General features: G+C 41.2%; 1 protein-coding gene across 1 annotated transcript; it reads left to right on the top strand.

Moving 5' to 3' along the window:
• Nucleotides 1-9186: 9186 nt before the first annotated feature.
• On the top strand, nt 9187-22401 carry LOC127577021 (atypical chemokine receptor 3-like). Its single transcript, XM_052027882.1, has 4 exons — nt 9187-9293; nt 14852-15072; nt 15414-15526; nt 17160-22401. Exon 4 carries the CDS (start codon nt 17186-17188, stop codon nt 18278-18280), a length of 1095 nt encoding a protein of 364 aa, XP_051883842.1. The 5' UTR covers nt 9187-9293; nt 14852-15072; nt 15414-15526; nt 17160-17185; the 3' UTR covers nt 18281-22401.
• Nucleotides 22402-23144: the final 743 nt, after the last annotated feature.

Here is a 23144-nt window from a genome sequence, read left to right as displayed (position 1 = left end):
GCATTTTAAATTTCCAACACGGGAGGAGATCATGTCCCAGTTTTCAGGTGCCAAATGGTTCAGCAAGCTCAACGCATCATCTGGATTTTGGCAGATGAAGCTTGATGAGGCAAGTTCGAGACTGTGTACTTTTAACACACCACATGGAAGATATCGCTATCTTCGGCTGCCATATGGGATCCTGTCTGCACCAGAAGTCTACCATAAAACCATCCACTTGATTTTCGAGGGCATACCTGGTGTCAAGACCATGATGGATGACATCATCGTCTGGGGGTCCACCAAGGAAGAATACGATACTCGACTGAGACAAGTGCTTGACGTGACAAGGAATATCAATTTGAAATTAAATAAAGAGAAATGTGAGTTTGGTGTGAAGACACTGACCTTCTTAGGAGATGTCATATCTGAAGAGGGAGTGAAGCCTGACCCAAGGTAGATGTCAGCCATTGAAAACATGGAGAGCTCTCAAAACAAAGAGGAGGTGAGATGTTTCTTAGGGATGGTGACTTACCTAGCTAAGTTCATCCCTCGACTATCAACAGTGTCAGCACCACTTAGGTCACTCCTTGAGCAACAAAATGAATGGATTTGGTCTCATGAGCAAGAAGAGTGTTTCCAGACGTTGAAAAGGGTCCTAACTGAAGAGCTCGTGCTGAAGTTTTATGATCCGGAAAGGTGTATCTGGAAATCAGCTGATGCATCCCAGCACGGCCTTGGATCAGTACTACTGCGGCAGCATGATGGCAAATGGCAACCTGTGGCCTATGCATCAAGGGCTTTAACAAGTGCGGAAGCCAACTATGCATAAATAGAGAAAGAGCTTTTCACCACTACATATGCATGTGAAAGGTTCCATCAGTACATCTATGGGCAAGCTATTGAAGTGGGGACAGACCATAAACCGTTGGTCTCAATTATGTCCAAACCACTGAATGACTTTCCCATGAGGATACAGCGCATGTTGATAAGGCTGCAGAAATAATGATATGAAGATGATCTACACACCAGGAAAATATATGTTTGCTGCTGATGCTCTGTCTTGAGTAGTCGACAAGACAGAAAAAAGTGACCAACAGGTTAATGCAGATATACAGGCCTATGTTGACATGATAGTCACCTCTCTTCCAGTATCTCTGGATAGAACAGAGCAGATTAGGAAAGCAGCAGAGGCAGATGAAACAATGAAAGTACTCAAGGATACAATATGGAAAGGACGGCCAGCAGCAAAGGATGACTGTCCAGTGTGTATTCGGGATTATTGGGCATGCAGAGCTGAACTGTCAGTAGTGAAAGATATGGTTTTCAAAGGGAACAGGTTTGTGATTCCAGTGTCACTACGCAAGAAGGTGCTCCAGAAGATACACGAAGGGCATCTTGGGGAAGAAAAATGTAAACGTAGAGCACGTGAAGTGATGTACTGGCCCAGAATGAACCAAGACATCAGACGGACTTCTGCTTCATGTGAAATATGCCTTACCTACAGACCAAAGCAGCAAGCAGAACCACTCACGCCACACCTGCGGAAACAAGTACCAGACCAAAAAGGACCATAAAACCACCTCAGAGACTGATTGAAAGCTGCTGAGTGGACAAGGGTTCTTGGCAGGTTTATAAGGACAAAGTATTGTGTTTGTTTTTTTTTAACGGGGAAGATGTGTTATTATGTAGTTATAATAAAGAACTACAGTTCCCAGCAGGCAATGCAAGGGGTCACATGGGGGAACAGGAAGTGGCTGGAAAGAGCGGGAAAAAGCCAGCCAGCCTGGTGTTGTAAGTCCGTGTAGTCTGTTGTTTTGTTGTTTTTCAATAAATGTTCAGATGTTAAATCCACGCCAAGTTTGTCTCGAGATTAAGAACAAACATAACAAAGAGGGGACATGATTGAGATATATAAAATTAAGAGGAATATAGATAGGGTTTACTGCAGGAAAATTTTTGCCTTATTGAAGGTGGATAAAACTAGATGACATAGATTTAGGGTAAGGGTTAAGAGATTTTGAGGAGTTCTAAATGGGACATTTTTCAGAGAGTGGTAATTACATGGAATACACTGCCAGAGAGTGTGGTGGAAGCAGAGTCACTGATAGCATTTAAGAGATGTTTGTATGAGCACTTAAATCACCCAGGCATAGAAGTGCTAGAAGATGGGAATAATATGGAAGGGTGGCATGCTGGTCGGCGTAGAAGTGGTAGGATGAATGGCCTGTTTCCAAGCCATAGGACTCAATGAAATACAGCACAGAAGCCAGCCCTTCAGCCCATTATGTCTGCACTAACCGTCAATCACCGAGTTACACTAATCCTACATTAATCCCATATTTTTTATTCATCTCACCTACATTCTCACTTACACATGATGGACAATTTACAGTGGCCAATTAACCTACCAATGCACAAGTCTTAGGAAACCGGAGTACATAATGGAAACCCATGTGGTCACAAGGAGAACATGCAAACTCCACACAGAGAGCACCCAAGGTCAGGACTGAACCCAGGTCTTTGATATTGTCAGGCAGTGGATTTACTAGCTGTGGCACTGTGCCACCTCTGAACTGTGAACCGAATGGGGTGGTTTCTACCTGTGCTGCAACAAAAGCTAAAACTTCATCATGAGATGGTACCTCATAGTTGGTTCCACAAGTGTACTACTTGATTTACCCACCCATGGAAGAAAGAATGACTTCCAAGCACTTCACAAGACTCACTGAACATTTTCACACAAAGGGTGGTGAGTATATCGAATGAGCTGCCAGTGGTAGAGGCCGGTACAATTACAACATTTAAAAGGCATTTGGACAGTTACATGGATAGGAAAGGTTTAGAGGGATATGGGCCAAATGGAAGCAACTGAGACTAGCTCAGTTAGGCAACTTGATCGGCATGGACAAGTTGGGTCAAAAGGCCTGTTTCCGTGGTACGACTCTAGCTTGCCTGCATTCCAGCAAGATTCCTACATGCTCCTTGACTTTGCTTGCAGTTTCTTTGCAGGCATACTAATGCTCAAACATTTAATTGTGCTTGCCCATTAGTCTTCTCCTGTAGGCTGCCCAACAAAGTCCTCATCTATGTCCTCTGCAGCAGAACTCATGCACAGCCTCTGTCACTATCTCCACCCTTTCCTCCCATGCCTGACTCCATCTGCCAAGCTACCCCTCCTCACCTGGATCCACCTATTGCTTGCCAGCTCTTGCCCCACTCCTCTCCCTCATCTCTTTATATTGGCTGTCTACCCTCTACTCTTTCAGTACAATGAAAGGTCTTGACCTGAAATGTCCATTTCCCTCCACAGATGCTGTCTGACCTGCTGAGTTCCCCCCAGCAACTCAATTTTGCTCATGTATAACTTCATCCTCCGGGAGCTGACCCTCAACTACGTTTTCCCTATGTGCAGATCCTGCTTCTAAGCTGTCTTCAAATTTCACATACTGCCAGTATCTTAGCTACTGGCTAGGCATATTCCATTGGGTGCTGAAATGTATTCATATTCACTCCCTTGAGCTCATGCCAATTTCAGCTCTTGATGAGATGAAAGGAGGCACAGATTAATAATAAAATAAGAGGTGCAGTTTTTTACATTTTAAGGGATTGTAGAATGAAGGAAAGATGATGTGAAGAGAATTACAAATATAAGGAAACCATCATCTGTAATAATTTCAACCCAGCCATTGAGCATGGCTTCAGTCACACCTGCTTCAATTATGGACAGCAACATTCCTCTAATAGCCTGTTATCCTGCTGGTTAGCTGATGCCACTGGTGGTTATGTGTTGCCTTAGCCTACAAGTGAGCTGATAAGCTTAGCTGATATAAATGATTGGCTGGCAATGCATGCAAGCAGTGAAATGGAGGTGTGTGCACTGCAGCAGCATAATTGTGTGAAGGTTTATTGTTCGGAATTAATATAAGAGGAATAGATTAGGGATTTTTGGACTGTGTGTACACTGAAAACTGTATGAAACCATTGGTGTGGCTGGTGGAAAATGGCATTCAGACATGTATTTACCAATCTTGACTATCTATGTAAGATTGTTGATTGTATTTTGCACTATTTGATATTTCACCCTGTTGATTAACCTCCTGAGTGACCACCTCATATCCCTTTGCAGTACGTGCCTGGAGAGCCTCCTGGTTTCCAATAAATAGAAGATTTCTCTCCTCATTTAGAAGACTTCTCTCCTCCTTTCCATCTACCTGTTCAGTGCTTCCAATACAGCAGAGCAAAATCATGAAAACCATTCTCCTCCATGTCTGTTTGAACAACTTACTTTCTCTGCTACAATCATACCTGCCAGCTTGTCAGTCACAATGTTCCTCTGTAAGTAATGCAGGCTACCTTCAGCTGAGCCTGGCCACTCACAAAACTGGTCCTATCTGCAATCTCACTGTATATTTGCTTCTCTAGTTCCAGCTGGCTATTAAAGGGCCAATGGTACAATCACATCAAAATGATCATCCCCTTCTTATTTCTAAGTTCTGTCCATATAGCCTCACTGAGTATCCCCCCCAGGAACATCCTCTCTAAATACTGCAGTGATGTTCTTCCTTATCAAAATCGCAACTCCCCCTCTTCTCTTACCTCCACCTCTTTCATGCTTGCACCATCTGTACCCTGGAACATTCAGTTGTCAATGAACAAGCAGCACCAAATTTACACTCTGTGTGCAGGTTAGTCGTGCATCACAACTCATGTTCTCACAAGCCATCTTAGTCAGAAACCCATGGTAATCAGTAAGTCAAGACGTAATTACGGATGGTCTTTCCTTCACAACCATTGTAGTTGTGATATTTTCTAATGGTACTAATTGAATATTTTGAAACATTCAGAACAGGAAGATCAGCAGTTCCTGGAGATCAGGAGTTGGCTGCATAGAAGAACTCCCTCCACAATTAACACAAGGCCAGTTACAAAACTGTTATCTGTGTGAGCGAGGCCACTTGCAGTCAATCTAAAACCCAACAATGGCTCTGCCTTGATTGTCAAAATCACTGCTTCCATCAGCATTTATTGTGCTACCTCCTGCCAGGCACATTCCATTACTGTCTTCTAGGACAAGTCAAATTCACCTCATCCAGAAGCACTTACACTTGCCCAGCTTTTAAAGTAAAAGGTTTTAACGTTATGCCGCTCCATCATAGATCTTTAGAGTTCATTTTCTAATTGCTTATTCCCCTTACCAGGTATGATCCAAACAAGAGAGCTTAAAATATACAATAGAACTTTTTCTTCAAGGCATATGTGACGACTTACAATTATGTAACAGCGGCATGTTAATTTTTCCAGCAGCTCTCACTATGTGCAATTTCCTGTCCAATTCCTTTGGCAAGCTTCTCACATTCGGCCCAGTACAGCTGTGGAGTTCATTGAGAACATGTAATTAGGGCTGACCCCAGGAAATCCTGGCAGTGAGGCCCCTGTGGAAACTAGAGAGCCTCCATTCGCTGTTTGGTCTGCTTCATTATATGATTACTCCACATTATCTCAGGCCCTAAGGAGAATCAGTCATTATAACCCTGCCTTCTTAGAGAGTTTGCAGATCTTTTTTACCTAATTTCTAATTGGCTTAATTTGACTTCAGACTCAAGATAATCTATTAGAGTAAATTTCCTGAATCCAGGGCCTTGGTATGCAACTCGGTACATTGTCAAGAAAGTGTGAATTTGCTCCATGTTGGCTGAAAATCACAAAGAGAACATCCACTGTGTCCCAATATGCATTGCCAACAGTCAAATTTATATAACTAGAAAGGTAAATTTGGATTACTGGCCTAGATTTTACTGGCGTAGACCTCCTCCTCAATCACGTACTTGGTCACCCCAGACCTAAACATACAGGATCCTGCTGCGGAAAGCTTATGTTGTTGTGCTGAAGTATCCCATAGTCCAGCAAAGAGGCCTTGAGGAGTCACAGGGTTTGAACAATGCAATGTCAAGGCCTCTTCCCCAAGACCTAAGTCACCAAAGCTTAGAGAAATATTTAAAAACTATTAAAAATAAAAGAAAGATTTTTTAAGAATGTATAGTTATTAAAATGTGGCACTGTCGATAGTCCATCTATCTCACAGCTCCAACAACTGGGGTTTAATTCTGACCTTTGGTACAGCCTGAGTAGAGTTCACATGCCACCCCCGTGACTGCATGGACTTACCCTGGGTGCTCTAGTTTCCTCCTATATCCCAAAAACATGCTGGTTGTTATGTTAATTGGCTACTTTAAATTACTCCTAGTGCAGGTGGCTGATAGGAATATCACAAGGATGTTAATGGGAATATCTGAGAGAGTGGGTTACAGGGAAATGAGTTGGGGAGTGGAAATGATGGTATTGTTTCAAGAACTGATGGCTAGATCCAAGAACTCAATGGGTCAAATAGTTTCCTACTCTATTGTAAGGAAATATGAGAAATAAAATCAATAAAAACACTTTTAAATAATTACTCACATTAAATGAAACAAATGATTTTAAAAATGAACTTCTTGCCTATCTTCCACACAACCCTACAATCCTCATTGAAATCTGTTGGGTGAAATCTATCAGTGGCACTGTGGTGCAGCTAGTGGAGATGCTGCCTCACAGCGCCAGAGACCTGGATTCAATCCTGACCTCAGGTGCTCTCTGTGTGGAGTTTGCACATTCTCCCTGTGGTCACGTGGGTTTCCTCCAGGAGCACCAGTTTCCTTTCACATTCTAACAACGTGCAGGTTGGTAGATTAATCAGCCACTGTAAACTGTCCCTGGTGTGTACATAATTGGTAGCATCTGGGGGAAGTTAAAGTGGTGAGGATAAATAATGGGAGTAATATATGATTAGTATAAAATAGGCAATTGATAGTACGGACTCCATGGGCTGAAGGCCCTGTTTCCGTGCTATATCTCTAGGGCCAATTCCCCCAGCATAAATGTGGAAAAGTTTCAGCAAGATAAGCTAAGAATCATAGAGTCACAGAGCACTGAAACAGGCCCTTTGGCACACTGAGTCCACACTAACTATCTAGAACCAAGTTCTCTCTATGTTCCAAACATGCCCTAGATTCTATCACTCACCCACATAGTAGGAGCAATTACAGTGGCCAGTTAATTACAGTGGCCAATTGACCTACCAACCAGATATCAAGAGCACCCTGAAGAAACTCATGCAGTCACAGGGAAACTATTGCAAACAGTATCAGAGGCCAGAAATGAACCTGGATTGCTGGAGCTGTAAGGCAGCAACTCTACTAGCTGTGTCACTATGCTGCTCTTATGGTTACAGAAAGAAACAGTGGCCACTGTTGGTCAGTAAATTTTGGACATACTTTTGGCTACACCTGTGCAAAAGTTACATTTAAACAGGTAAATGCAAACCATTGGAGCTATTGTTCAATCACCAGTGGCCAATCTTAAGTGCATAGCAGAACACTGCAGGCTCCAATGTCTCAAAACTGGACCCATTTGCATCTGATTTAACATACAAAAATGTGCATATAAGAATCACTCTTTGAAAGGAATTGTAGAAATTACAAGCTGAAACCATGCATCAGGAGAGCTCATGCAGGGTTTAGACCTGAAATATCAACAATTTCTTTCCCTACACAGATGCTACTCAACCCGCTGAGTTTCGCTGGCAGATTGTTTGTTGCTCCAGATTCCAGCATCTGCAGTCTCTTGTGTCTCTATCTATTATCTTGTGTTCTGTTGCACAAACCAGGTAAAAATACATTTGATTTGCACTATTATCACTTTTGTCTTGCGTGTTGGCTGGTGCAGCCAGTAGAGCTGCTGCCATATAGCTCCAGCAACCCAGGCTCAGTCCTGACCTTCACTGTCTCTGTGGAGTTTTTGTGGAGTTTGACCATTCTCCCTGTGACCACATGGGTTTCCTACAGATGTTCCAGTTTCCTCCCATGTGCCAAAGATATGCTGTTTGGTAGGTTAATTGACCACTGTAAATTGCCCTGGGTGTGTATGTGAGTGGTAGAATCTGGAGGAGGGGTGGGGGGGAATTGATGGAATGTGGGGAAAATTAAATGGGATTCACATAGGATTGTTGTAAGTGGACACTTGGTGTCTGACACAGACTCAATGAGTCATAGACCCTGCTTCAGTGCTGTTTGACTGTGTCAATATGCTTCTATAATATAATATGCAAGTTAACCTTACCATCTAGGTCCTGTGTTTACACCATGTAATTCTTAACAACTCTTTCTAAATTTATGACATTAAGTAAAACCTTTCAGAAATGATGATATGAATGTGAGCTCTTTTGATTGGTAACTTCCAGCCAAAAAGTTCACGGAGTGATTCATCTCAGACTAGGCACTGAGGGGGGTCCCCACTTTTAACTGCTAACCACAGGAAAGTGTTACATCATTCACCACCAACCAAAGAGGCTAGAAAATCTGAAGTAGATCCCAAAGCAAGGGAATGGAGAATGTCGTTCCTCTGTCTCTGAATACATGTTGTTCCTGTAGCCCGTGTGATAAAGGAGCCAGCATAAAATCACTTAACAAAAAACAGTTCACTAGGTCTTAACTACACCCAACTTGGGATCCCAGGCTGTCCCTCGTGCTAGTTAATGAGCTGGTACTCCTGTCCCTCTGCAGTCCTGCTCTGAATCCCAAAATGGGCCTATTTGGATCATTGGAAGCTACCTTTGTCTCCTCCTGCATCATACCACTACTTGGGGATGCAAAGGCTGATTTATAAAGACTGCTATATTTAGCTTTTATCCTAGTTATGTCAGAGGTCTGGTAGAATTGCCACAGGCCATTAATTTACCATAAATCCTTACAGTTGGTGATATTGTCCAGTTATCCTTTTGATTGCTGTGTAGTTACTTAGTTTAAAATCTTCTGGATGTTGGTAAGGAATGTGAAGTGAGGTTTATGAATCCACTGAGTATGTGGATAGTAAAACCTATTCAATTATACAATATCAACAGGATTCAGTTTCTAGTTTTATGCAAGTGTGCCTTCTTATACTAATGAGGAAAATATGTTGCTTTTACATTTTTATAGCATTTTTTAAAAAAATACTTATTACTGTATTTTACAAAGGAAATTCTAATGGAAACTTGTGAATGTTTATCCTTAACTGCAGTTTTGCCGGTTTCAGGGTTTGTTTTTGCCTTCACGGCACTGAAAACTTCACATGATCCAGAAATTACAGCAGTATGAAGACCAGCCTACTAGTTTTGTGCTTGACTAATCCCTGATCTCCATTTGGAGGAGTTTTCCTTTAACACTAGAAGAAATATGTGCCACAGCTCGAGAACCTTTCAGTACACACTCCACAACAACAAGAGAAGCAGATTGCTGGTAATGTGCACAGCTCTTATTTCTTTTCTGTGTCATTGAATTTAAGATTATCACAGTTACTTATTCTCGCTAGGAGGCTTAACATTTAACTTTTAAAGTCAATGTGAACATTCAGAGGGGAGGTGGAACCACTGTACTTTCTTTCAGTCAGTAGATAAGCAGAACTGACTAAGCAGGCAGAATTAAAGAACTGTGCTCACCAATTGTGGCTGTTTTATGCGAGGATTGAATTCCTGATTATCTTCAACACACAGCCTGTGTGAAGCATATTTATGTTAAACGCCTGTCAGAAATTACTGTGTTTGAGTTGTGGGTTAACCAGTGAGTGTGTAAAAGCAAGGCTTATTTTCTTTTCCTCTCATCTCTGACTCATGTTTAGTATGGTTGTGTAAGTTCATGGTATCTTACTCAAAGGACCTTTTCTTCGTGTGTGGAATTTAAAAGTCGTGTCAGCAAGTTATTCAACTGGGTAAGGTTTCATGGTATTTAAAAAGTGCTTCCAACGTGTATTAGTTTCAGCTAAGTTTCCCTGCTACCAGGGTATAGTCATTAAATTGTAATCCTCTAGACCTTATATTTAAACGATGAATAAATTAGGTCAAAATTAAACATGAGTAAAAAGATTTAACTGTTCAATGGATTTGTGGATTTCAGTTTTGAAATTAAGTGTTAATAAAATTTGTTGCAAAAAGGCTTAATCAAAAGCCATATGTCTCTTAAAAATTCAAATACGAGGTCATTTTGGGTTAGATTTTCTCATTCAAATACTTAAAACCAGCTGTGGCACAGTCTTTAAATCTCCCTGTTCTCGAGGTGCTGACATACAGGGCTGTAAATCCACAGGCAGTATCTGGTCTTTTGGTTTCTCATTCATGTGAGAGCATTGTTCATCATGTCAGAGGCTTGGTGTTGAATGTTGACAGGTTCTTTAAACATGGGTGGAGCCAGGCAAAAGGGCAATTACAGCGACTGATTTTAGTTAAATCTCCAAGCTGTTTATGTGATAGCACAATATTAACGCAGAGATATTTTCAAGCAAGAATTTTTGGATTTCGATCAGGAGCAGGATCCTAGCAGATTCACTTCCCTCCACTCCCTCCCTAATTCAGCAGTTCGTCAGGCCACGTAGCATTCCAGCCATTTAGATCAACTAAAAGGAGTTTTGAAACCTCATAGTCTCAAAGGGACTATACCATTTGGGGCACTGAATTTACCAGTAGAGCCACTGGGGCGTTACTTCAGTTTTTGACATTACAAGGAATTGCACAGTATGTTTAGCACAGGAACAGATCGTTCAGATCAACAGGTCCATGCTGCACAATGGTATTCCATATACCACCTTCTAACCTTATCAGCATATACCTCTATTCCTTTCTCTGTCACATGCTTATCTAGCTGCTCCTTAAATGTGTCAACACTTTGTCTTAACAATTCCATGTGATAGTGTGTTGCAAGTTTTATGCTGTCTGGGTAAAGATTGTTTCATCAAATGACCTAATGGATTTACTTGTAATTACATTATATTTGCGGCTCCTAGTTTTTTGTCTGTTCGCCAAAATGAAGTAACATCTTAGAGTCACAAGAGACTGCAGGTGCTGTAATTTGGAGCAAACTGAGGCAGCATCTGAGGAGACAGATAAATGGTCGATGTTTTGGGTTGAGACCCTGCATCACGACTGAGAGTATAGAGGGGAGATAGTTAGTATAGCTGCCACCCCCGATCACCTCTTTATACTGGCTATCTCCCCTCTACACTCTCAGCTGCCTGACCTGCTGAGTTCCCCCAGCAGTTTTTTGCTCTGGAGTAACACCTTGCAATTTCCTGAAATTATGATATTAAGCAAGCTGTTTATTACTCAGCCACTGTGAAAGAAGATATGGGCTATCTTAACATAGAACATAACAGCACAGTACAGGCCCTTCAGCCCACGATGTTGTGCTGACCTTTTAACCTACTCTAAGATCAATCTAACCATTCCCTCCCACATACCCCTCCATTTTTCTATCATCCATGTGCCTATCTAAGAGTCTCTTAAATGTCCCTAATGTATCTATCTCTACTAGCATCCCCGCCAGTGTGTTCCACACACCCACCACTCTCTGTGTAAAAAAAACTTACCTCTGATACCCCCCTGTACTTTGCTCCAATCACCTTAAAATTATGCCCCCTCATATTAGCCATTTCCACCCTGGAAAAACGTCTCTGACTGTCCACTCGATCTATGCCTCTTATCATCTTGTACAGCTCTATCAGGTCACCTCTCATCCTCCTTCGATCGAAAGAGAAAAGCCCCAGCTCGCTCAACCTATCCTCATAAGACATGCTCTCCAATCCAGGTAGCATTCTGGTAAATCTCCTCTGCACCCTTTCTATAGTGAGATGACCAGAATGGAACACAATATTCTAAGTATGGTCTAACCAGGGTTTTATAGAGCTGCAACATTACCTCGTGGCTCTTGAACTCAATCCCCCGACTAATGAAGGCCAACACACCATACACCTTAACAAGCCGATCAACTTGCGCGATAACTTTGAGGGATCTAAGGACTTGGACTCCAAAATCGTTCTGTTTCTCCACACTGCTAAGAATCCTGCCATTAACCCTGTAATTCTGCCTTCAAATTCAACCTTCCAAAGTTAATCACTTAATATTTTTCCCATCTGCCACTTCCGGTCCAGCTTTGCATCCTATCAATGTCCCATTGTAACCCTCGATAACCCTCAACACTATCCACAACACCACCAACCTTCATGTCATCTGCAAACTTACTAACCCACCCTTCCACTTCCTCATCCAAGTCATTTATAAAAATCACAAAGAGCAGGGGTCCCAGAACGGATCCCTGTGGAACACCACTGGTCACCGACCTCCAGGCAGAATGTGCTCTATTTACAACCACCCTCTGCCATCTATGGGCAGGCCAATTCCAAATCCACACAGCCAAGTTTCCCTGGATCACATGCCTCACGACCTTCTGGATGAGCCTATCATAGGGAACCTTACTAAAGTCCATATACACCACATCACCTGCTCTACCCTCATCAATGTGTTCTGTCACATCCTCAAAGAATTCAGTCAGGTTCATGAGGCATGACCTGCCCCTCACAAAGCCATGCTGACTATCCCTAATCAGACTATGCATCTCCAAATACTCATAAATCCTTTACCTAAGAATATTTTCCAATAATTTGCTCACCACTAAGGTAAGACTCATTGGTCTATAGTTCCCAGGGTTATCCCTACTCCCTTTCTTGAACAAAGGAATAACATTTGCCACCCTCCAATCATCTGATACTACTTCTGTGACCAGTGAGGACGCAAAGATCATCGCCAAGGGCTCAGAAATCTCTTCCCTCGTTTCCCATGGTATCCCGGGATATATCCTGTCCGGCCCTGGGGACTTATCTATCCTAATGTTTTTCAAAAGTTCCAGCACATCCTCCTCCTTAACATCGACGTGTTCTAGCTTATCAGCCTGTTTTATGCTGTTCTCACAAACATTAAGGTCTCTCTCACAGGTGAATACTGAAGCAAAGTATTCATTAACAACCTCCCCTACCTCCTCCGACTCCAGGCACGTTTCCTCCTCTATCCCTGATCAGTCCTACCCTCACTCTAGTCATCCTCTTGTTCTTCACATATGTGTAGAACACCTTGGGGCTTTCCTTAACCCTACTCGCCAAGGCCTTCTGACCTCCACTCAGACTGACTCAGTAGACGACCCCTCCAGGACGTTTTCCCTTTCTGCAGCTGTGATACTCTCCCTGATTAGCAGTATCACTCCCCCACCTCTTTTACCTCCCTCCCTATCACTTTTGAAACATCTAAGCCCCAGGACATCCAGCAGCCATTCCTACCCTTGTGACAGCCAAGTCTCTGTAATGGCCACCTTTTGTGAGAAATCCACATGGCTGTCACGTGACAGTTACGACACTGACCCCCGATGACCAGAGGACAGCATTGCTCCTCTGATCGGAAGTGATACTACTGTCAATCAAGGTGCGGCTCCACCCACCCCTCCAGTGTGAGAGTACCTTTTGCATCTGAACCTGCCTGACCAGTATCCTTTGTCTCTGAACCTGCCTGACCACTGGCTGTGACAGGAACCTTTGTCTTTGACTTCCACACCATTGGCTCGTTCAAATCATAACAGTGAGGCTCCACCCAGCCTCCTAGCACCATAAAAAGGGCTGCCTCCCCTAGCCCTATCTCTTTTGACGACCCCAGGAGTAGTGAGACAATGCTGCAGAGATCATTGGTAAGAGTGCATCACCATATGGTCAGGGAGCATTTCACTCAGACTCAGGGAGTGTTAAGGGCCAATGCTAGTGTGGGACGGGCATTGAAGTGTTATATCCTGAAGTTGTACATTGTTACTGTGTGCTTGTGTGTATTATTGTGCGTGTGTGAGTGTATTTTACCCCAGTTGCGCTTCCCCTCTCGTGTTCGTGGTATCCCTGTGCGTGAGTGAGCGTGTGTCTGTTCCCATCCATTCTGTCCCGCGTTTGCCTTTGTGATTAAACTAGGTTTGGTCTACAAAGCTCGAGTCCAGAGTCTTTGATCCTTAAGACAGTTAACAAAACAATTTCACACAACACCACCACATCATAGTTCCATGTACTGACCCTCACCCTTGTTTCTGATACTTCTTGCATTAAAATGGACAGATTTAAACCCATCCAACTGACTGCAATTTTGCCCAATCAACTACCTATCCTTTCTCACAGTCTCTCTACATACTGCATCAACCTGTACACCAACTGCCCCATCCCCTGACCTATCACTCGGGTTCCCATTGCTCTACCAAACTAGTTTAAACCCTCCGCAACAGCTCTAGCAAATCGGCCCGCAAGGATATTGGTCCCCCTCCAGTTTAGGTGTAACCTGTCCCTTTTGTACAGGTCATACCTTCCCCAGAAGAGATCCCAATGATCCACAAATCTGAAACCCTGCACCAATTTCTCAGCCACACATTCATCTGCCAAATCAACCTATTCTTACCCTCACTGGCATGTGGCACAGGCAGCAATCCAGAGACTACTACCCTTGAGGTCCTGCTTTTCAGCTTCTTACCTAGTTCCCCATATTCACTTTTCAGGAACTTATCCTTTCTTGTATCTTCGTCGTTGGTACTAATGTGTACCACGACTTCTGGCTGCTCACTCTCCCCTCACCTTCACCCTCACCTTCTGACACTTGTTTAACAACTCAAGTGCAAACCATCACAAGCTAGCAGCAGCTGAGGAATCAAGCCCACTCCTACTTCACAGGCTGAAAGATATACACACTCCTTTAATGTAAAAAGTGTACAGCTGCATTCTGCCTTGTGCCTATGTTCCCAATACACCCACTAGAAGTAAAAAAGATCTATCATGCTGCACATCTGTCCATAACACAAATTTCATATTGAAACTTTTGGATGTAATACTCTGTAAAAGAATTTTGCAGAAACCTCCCATGGGTTCATTTAGTTGCTGATATCTTTAATTTTCTTGTTAGCATCGTAGATTTTAAAAAATGGTTTCCAACAATCATTTTATGCATTTTACCCAATAGATTTTTCACCTGAAGAGATCATCTGACATTACTGCGCTGTGAGATTTTAAAAACTTTATAACTTTATTTATACGGCATGGTAACAGGCCCTTCCGGCCCAACGAGCCCACGCCACCCAATTACACCCATTACTAAGACCTAATTTCTTCGTCATTTATCGACACCGTTTACTGTGTGTGCGACCTAGATATTTTTTTCTTCCCTGAAAAGCTATTCAAGAGGTAAGCTGCATTTTTATTTATATCGTTCAGTTGCATGCATAAAAGCCAGTTGCCAAGACAGTTTTGTTAATGAATTTCCTGGCTTGTTTCACTTTGCTTCTTTATTCTTCTCATCTTTCTTGGTTTGTCTATATTGATGGAAGGTTGGACCAATATGTCATTTGTTTTATGTTTAAGTAGTGCATAATAGCTATTTAGTGCGCCACTGATGTTGATAGAGTGTTCCCCTAGTTCTAGAATCTTCAACCAGGGGAAATACTCTCCCCATATGTTCCCTCCTGTGTCCTTTAATAACTTTGTAAGCTTCAATGAGATCATCTTTTATTCTTCTCAACTGCCAGAAAATAGATGCCAAGCCTATTCAATGTCACATCACTTGAAGACTCATCATTCCAGGAACCAGTCTTGTGAAGTTTTTCTGCACTACCTCCATAGCAAGTATATCCATTTTTAGGTAAGAAGACCAAAACTTCTCTTATTATTTCACTTGTGGTCTCACCCATGCCATTTATAGTTGTAATAAGTCATATTTATTCTTGTACTGAAATCTTTTTGCATTAAAGGCCAGCATAACATTTCCCTGCCTAATTGCCTGCTGTACCTGCAGTGACATGTACAGGGACATCCAGGCCCCTTTGAACATCAACATTTCCCAATCTCTCACCATTTAAAAAATACTCAACGTTTCTGTTTTTTCTACTGAAGTGTATTGCTTCATATTTTTCCAGGTTTCAGTCCATCTACTCTCACTCAGTGTGTGTAAAGTCTCTTGAAGCCTATTTTTGTCCTCATCACTACTCAAATATCCACATGTTTTTTGTGTCAATAACAGACTAGGAAACATGCTGGTGCCCACAATCACATTATTAATATAGATTGTGAATAGTTGAGGCCCAAGCACTGATTCCTGCCAACTTAAAGAGAACCTGTACATTTCTACTTTTTTTCTTTATTAATTGATAACCAATTCTCAGTCCATGCTAGTATCTTTCCCCACATTCCATGTGCTTTAAACTTGTTTAGCAACCTCCTCTGTGGGACCTTATCTAAACTCTTCTGAAAATCCAAATACACCACATCCACTGGTTTCCTCTCATCTGTTCTACTAGATACATACACAAAGTTATGCAATAGATTATCAAACATGATTGTCATTTCATAAATCCATGTTGACCCTGCTCACTCATATTATTATTTTCTAAATGTCTTAATATCACATCCTTTATTATAGATCCCAGCATTTTCCCAACTACCAATACCAGGCAAACAGCTTGTAAGTTTCTGGTTTCTCCCACCCTCCTTTCTTATATAAGGGCATCACCTTGCTAGCCTGCAATATCCAGGAACCATTCCAGAGTTCAGAGGTTGTGGGTACAGCCAGGATCGAGGACATCAGTGAACAACTGCAGAGCATCCTGAAGGAAAAGAATGAACAACTAGAAGTTAGGTTTCACATTGATACCAATGATATAGATATGAGGTACCATTAGCAGATTGCAGGGAGCTAGAAAAATGATTTGAAAACAGCACTTCGAAGGTAGTAATCTCATGATTACTCCCAAAGCCACGTGCTAACAAGTAGAGAAGTAGGTATATAGAACAAATGAGTGAATGTCTAGAGAAAAGATGGTGCAGGAGGGAGTGCATTAATCTGTGTGCCCTAATGGTCAAAGAGTCATGGAGTTATACAGCAAGGAAACAGGCCCTCTGGCCCATCTCGTCCATGTCAACCAAGTTGCCCAGCTGCTGTGGCAAATCCTATCAATCCAATAATACTTTTCATCTTGAATTTTAACAGATGTTCCAAAGTGGTTGAACTGTATTGGATCAGCTCATTATTGATCTAGTTAGCAGTATTTCTTGTGAGTTAGTGATAGTTTAGTTGTTTCTTTATACTGCCATAATTTTAAATACTTTGTGCCTGGTTTCATGATTCTCACTGCAACCCTATCCCTTGGTGGCTTTGCCTCAATGAAGAAAAAATTAAGTTATATTTGAAGAATGCTATTAACTCAGCTAAAGGAAATAGAAGTTATTTCAATGATTTGAAGAGATGAAATCTATAGATTTCTCTTTTGTTTTTACAGTATTCCGACCTTGAAATTTGATTGTCATGGCAGGCATTGACTTCACTGCTTTCTTGGATTACTTGGATGAGCAGAATATTTCGACAGCAAATGAAACCTGGATCACTTGTGTAAATGGCTCCGATTGTTTGACCTGGGAAATTTATCATTGTATGCAAAATGTCAATAAGAATGCTATCCTATACATAATATCATTCTTTTACATCCTGATTTTTATCAGTGGTTTGGGGGCCAACATTATTGTGGTCTATGTGAATGTGAAGTCAATTCACTCAAGACATGAAACACACTTCTACATCCTGAACCTGGCCATTGCAGACTTGTGTGTGGTAATTACTCTCCCTATCTGGGTCACATCCTTCATTCAACATGGCACTTGGCCTTTTGGAGTGTTCATGTGCAAATTTACTCACCTCATCTTCAGTGTCAACCTGTTTGGGAGTATCTTCTTCCTAACATGTATGAGTGTGGACAGGTATGTATCAGTGATGTGGTTCCAAGATTCTGTTGACCGAAAGAAAGTGTTGATCCGTAAAGTTATCTGTGTGTTTATCTGGATTTTTGCCTTACTGGTATCAGTTCCAGATTTAATTTTCTTGAAAGTGAATAGCAATCATCAGGGTGCGCCCATCTGTCATTTATCTTACCCTGAGGACAACTTCAGAGAATGGATGGCTGGGATGGAAATTTGTTGCATCATTATAGGATTTCTTATCCCATTCCTCGTTATTGCAGTTTTTTATTTCCTCCTAGCAACAGCCATCCCAATTGCAAATGATCCAGAGAGGAAAAATAGCCGGAAGATAATATTTGTCTATGTGATTGTTTTCCTAATCTGTTGGTTTCCTTACCACTCTATTCTGTTTCTTGATGTTTTGTGGTTCCTAGATCTTTTATCTTTCAGTTGTCAGCTAGAAAATTTCATTATTATTTCCCTTCACATCACTCAGTGTCTATCTCTAATACATTGCTGTGTCAATCCCATACTCTACAGTTTCATTAATAAAAACTATAGATATGATCTTATGAAAGCTTTCATTGTCAAATACTCTGTCAAATCCGGCATCATGAAACTTATGGATACTACAGAAACGGAGTGCTGCATACTAGAGTGTTCCTAAAGTAACCTTCCATTTTTGAACAGACATTTCCTTCTCAAAGACACACTTAGTTACTATGGCAAATTCTACTGATTGATTCATTTGTGCAATTTCTATTGTAACTTAGAAGGATTTGAGATGCTGATTAAATATTTCCGGGCAGCAGGAACAAATTTCTAATTGAGGGAGTTTACACTTGCAAGCATATACGTACCTGGCAGATTGTATGGAGTCAACTAACCTTTAAATTCACATAAAAGCTACATGTATTGATAATATATGCAAAGTGTTTATATACATTTATGAATTATATTAAATATGGGATTGCACTAATATAATATGCAGGTTCAAGGGTCCCAGAGATTAGGGGAACTACCTCCTCCAGAGATGCAGAGATAAATAGGCTGTGGATGTAGAATTATTTTTGCTAATGAAATCTAAACTACTTTTAATCCTGCAATATTGCTCACATTCATTTACACCTCAACCCATCTTCTGCTGAAACTCACTTTTATAACTTTTGAAAAATATGTCATACATTTATTTGCAAAAAACTTAGAAAGGTGGAATACTTTTTTAAATGGTGAGAGATTGACAGGTGTTAGTGTTCAGAGAGATCTGGGTGTCCTTGTACACAATCATTCCAAACACATTGATTCCACAGGCAATCAGTAGGTTGGCCTTTATTTAACAATAAAGATGTCACCCTCCAGTTATACAGGGTCCTAGTGAGACCACAGCCAACATACCATCTTCTGTCTTGTCAAGAAAGGATATTCTAGCCATTGAGGGAGTGCAAAGAAGATTCACTAGATTGATTCCTGATGGGAAGGGTAGAAGGTACGTGTTTGTCCCATGAGGGGAGATTAAGCATATTGGACGTATACACTCTGGAGTTTAGAAGAATGAAAGGTGATCTCATTGAAATGTGCAAAGTTATTTTGGAGCTTGACCCAATGATTTTTTTCCCCCTTGCTTGGATTTCGACAACCAGGGAACATATTCTCAAAAAAAGGGGTCAATTATTCAAGACAAAGATGTGAAGAAATTTCTTCCACAGCTGATCGTAAAACTTCAGAATTCTCTCCTAAAGGAGTTGTGGAAGCAGCAGCTTATTTTCAAGAGAGAGATGTACAGATTCTTAGATATCCAGGAATCAAGGAAAAAGGAATCAGTGAAGAAAGGTGACGTTGAGGTTAAAGATCATCTATGACCTGACTGAATGGCCTACTCCTTCCTTTTTTTTTAATACCCTTATAGCACTTCAATGCATCCTCAACCTCCATAGGCTCAAACATACAAAACTGTGTTGCCAGTATTCTATCCTCCAATATCTGCCTTTCCATTTACACCCACATTGGCCCAGAAACACTTTTGTGTTCAAATCCTTCTATGACTTGCTACCTTCCTACCTTTGTAATCTCCAATCTTGGCACCCCATTTGAAATCTGTGTTTCTCATGTTGCCTCTTGTGCATCCCTTATCATTTTGCACTGTTAATGGGGACCATGCCATATCATTAAGGTGTCAAGCTCTGGAATTAGCCCCCAAGATCTCTGCCTCCTCCTACTCCTTTCAAACCTTTTGCAAATGTTTTCAGTCTCTCCTCTAATACTATTACATTCTTAAAACTTGGCATTCAGCTTCTGCGATGTTTACCCACACTGAAGTCAGCATATAAGTGCAGGTTATGACTGTAGCTGTGGATATCTCTTGAACTCAGGTGCTACCCACCCCAAAGGCTTCCATGTAAATTATTCAACACTTTTGACTTTTTGTTTGAAATGATTTACTTTCTTACTCCAATATTATTTATTTATGTCATTGGTTTGTGATTTCTTGAGCACAGAGTAAAAGTTCCAAATAAATATTGTCAATTTTAAAAACTCAATTAGATCAATTTGAATCCTGACCCCTACTCAGGCTCTCTTGAAGTATCAGGTCTGGTTAAGTGATAGGATTCGTATCTCTGATTCACAAGATCATAAGTTTTGAACTCATTTTTAGGCTACTACTTAAGTAGGCACGGTAGCGTAGTGGTTAGTGTAACGCTATTACAGCGCCAGCAAGCTGGGTTCAATTCAGGCTACTGTCTGTAAGGAGTTTGTACGTTCTCCCCGTGTCTGTGTGGGTTTCCTCCAGGTTCTCCGATTTCCTCCCACATTCTAAAGATGTACGGGTTTGGAAGTTGTGGGCATGCCACGTTGGCGCCAGAAACGTGGCAACACTTGTCGGCTGCCCCTGAGCACTCTACGCAAAAGGTGCATTTCACTGTGTGTTTGGATATACATGTGACTAATAAAGATATCTTATGTCTTAGAAGTGCAAATGAGACATTAAACAGGCTTTTTCTGTCCACATAGGAGGGTTTGCGTGACCCCATGACATTCTTCAGTTTTCTCAAATGCAGCAGAGATAAACATATTACAACTAAAGTGCTAGGTCATTAGCATTGTCTCAGACAAAATTGGTTCATTGACTAGCAGTAAAACAAATTATGTAATTACTGTCCCATTACTATTTGTGAGATCATTCTATGCAACAAATTGGCTGTTGTTTTCTTTTTCTTACAGTTTAATTCCTGATATGTAAAATCTTTTTTCAGTCGTGACATTCCTAGGGAAAGGCCTAATTTCTGTTTAATGCTCCAAAATGTGTCACAGGACTAATATCAGAAGTTAGCAGCTATTTAGTTTATTATGCACATGAATCACTGCATGACCAACCTTTTGTACGTGCATATTAAATACGCACAAATCTTTCATTTGTTTTCATGAGTAGACTGGGTTCTAATGGTGGCACCAGATTTTCTTCCTGCAGTTGTTGCTATAGTCAATTTGCTATATAATCGTATTCTCATATCACATATACACACTTACAATGTAGGATACCATTCTGCCCATTAAAGCTATGCCAGCTCTCTATCCAATGTCCCTGTAATCGATTCTCTCTAATATGTCCATAAACTCCCAAATTCTCTTGCCACTTACCTATACTTGGGACAATTTACAGTAGCCAATTAACCTACCAGTGTGTCCTTAAGATATGGGAGAAAAACCAGAGCAGTCAGGGGAAACCTACACAATCGCAGGAAAAATGTCTGAACACCACACAGGTAGCACCAGAAGTCAGGATCAAACCCAGGTCACTGGAGCTGTGTGGCAGCAGCATTATTTTGTTGTTAACTGTGGCTCAACAGTTTGACACCTAATCAGGGGATTCAGACAACTCAGCTAAGGAATTGTGGATAAATTACAATAAACTATAGGCTAGGATTGAACTGAAGGATTCAGAAGGTTTATCGTATCTGGAATAACGGATACCTTGTAAGGAACTACATGATAGAGTATAGGCAAGGGTTTACATACAAAATATGGATTTGAAAAAGTAGAGTTTGGTTCTAAATTTATGTTGATGGCGGCTCCAATGTTGGTACCGACAACTTGTTAATAATGATATTATAATATCCATGCAGTAAGACAGCAATTAATAATCAATCTTTGTTGATGTGAAACACTATATCCTTATGATAGACTAAGGGAGCTAGGGCTTTACTCTTTGGAGAAGAGGATGATGAGGGGAGACATGATAAAGGTATACAAAATATTAAGAGGAATAGAGTAGATAGCCAGCACCTATTTCCCAGGGCACCAATGCTCAATACAAGAGGGCATAGCTTTAGAGTAATGGGTGGGAAGTTCAAGGGAGATGTCAGAGGGAGGTTTTTCACCTAGAGAGTGGATGGTGCATGGAATGCGCTGCTTGGGGTAGTGGTGGAGGCAGGTACATTGGTCAAGTTCAAGAGATTGTTAGATAAGCATATGGAGGAATTTAAAATAGAGGGATATGTGGGAGGAAGGGGTTAGATAGTCTTAAGCAAGATTTAAAGGTTGGCACGACATGGTGGGCCAAAGGACCTGTATTGTGCTATATTGTTCTAACGACAAACTGATTAAAATTATTGTACAAGCCTCACCCTATAGTAAATCACTATGCATAATGTAAAAATGCTCTGTTGCGCTGACAATGCATTGATATGTTTAGCTTGCATAGATCAAAGATTTATGAACTGTACCAGTGTCCTGACATATAAGGGCAAATACCTTTCAATAAATATATCTGAACTTAAATTTTGTAAATAGTTGTCAAATTTAACAGAGCTATTCTACATTTTCAAAACATCTGATATATAATACATACAGTTCCTTCTGACTAGGGTGACAACCTGATCAAAGTATTGATCCCATCTTTACAGATACCAGCTCAGAGTTTCTTTCATTTTGTGATGTGCTGAAATGATCTAAAACTTCTTTCTAGTGGGGCTCTGGGACTGCCTCAATTTTTCTGCAATGTGCTGCCCGTAAATCTGTCTCCCTACTGTCCTTATGTCATTCCAGAAATAATTCTTAGCTTTTTTAATTACAAAGCAATTTTGGGAGTGATCACTATGCTGGTGCATACAAAATAATTTTTAACATGAAACTTTAGGTATGTGTTCTGGTAAGAATCCTGAAAGGCATAACTGGACAGTGTAGCAGCTGCTACCGCGATGTGAAAAACGAGACACTAGTCGAAGGGTTTCAGAACAAGAACTGGTTTATTTTCCTGCCTTGCGCAGGCCTTTTAAGAGAGCCTGTTCCCGCCCACTCAAAACAGCAATAACGTATATGCTGCATCATCAAATCTTTCCCGCGCGCAGGTTCTCCCTGTCACTTGGGGAAGACGAAGGCCCACTGCTATCTTGGGCCTCGCCGCTCCAACGACCCGACCACCGAGCCGGTTCACTTGCTTGGACGGTGAGTCGCTACAACTGTGTATTAAATTGAATATACCATATGAAACTTTTTCGTTAAAACTGCCCTCAGAAGAGTTAGTCTTAATTCCT

Source organism: Pristis pectinata, chromosome 1, assembly GCF_009764475.1.
Source record: "Pristis pectinata isolate sPriPec2 chromosome 1, sPriPec2.1.pri, whole genome shotgun sequence".
In the NCBI taxonomy this organism is placed as follows: Eukaryota; Metazoa; Chordata; class Chondrichthyes; order Rhinopristiformes; family Pristidae; genus Pristis; species Pristis pectinata.
This window is presented reverse-complemented; position numbering and strand designations above follow the sequence as displayed.

Bases quoted from the DNA above. Each gene is read 5' to 3' on its own strand.
- LOC127577021 (XM_052027882.1), top strand. From the start codon at position 17,186: ATGGCAGGCATTGACTTCACTGCTTTCTTGGATTACTTGGATGAGCAG.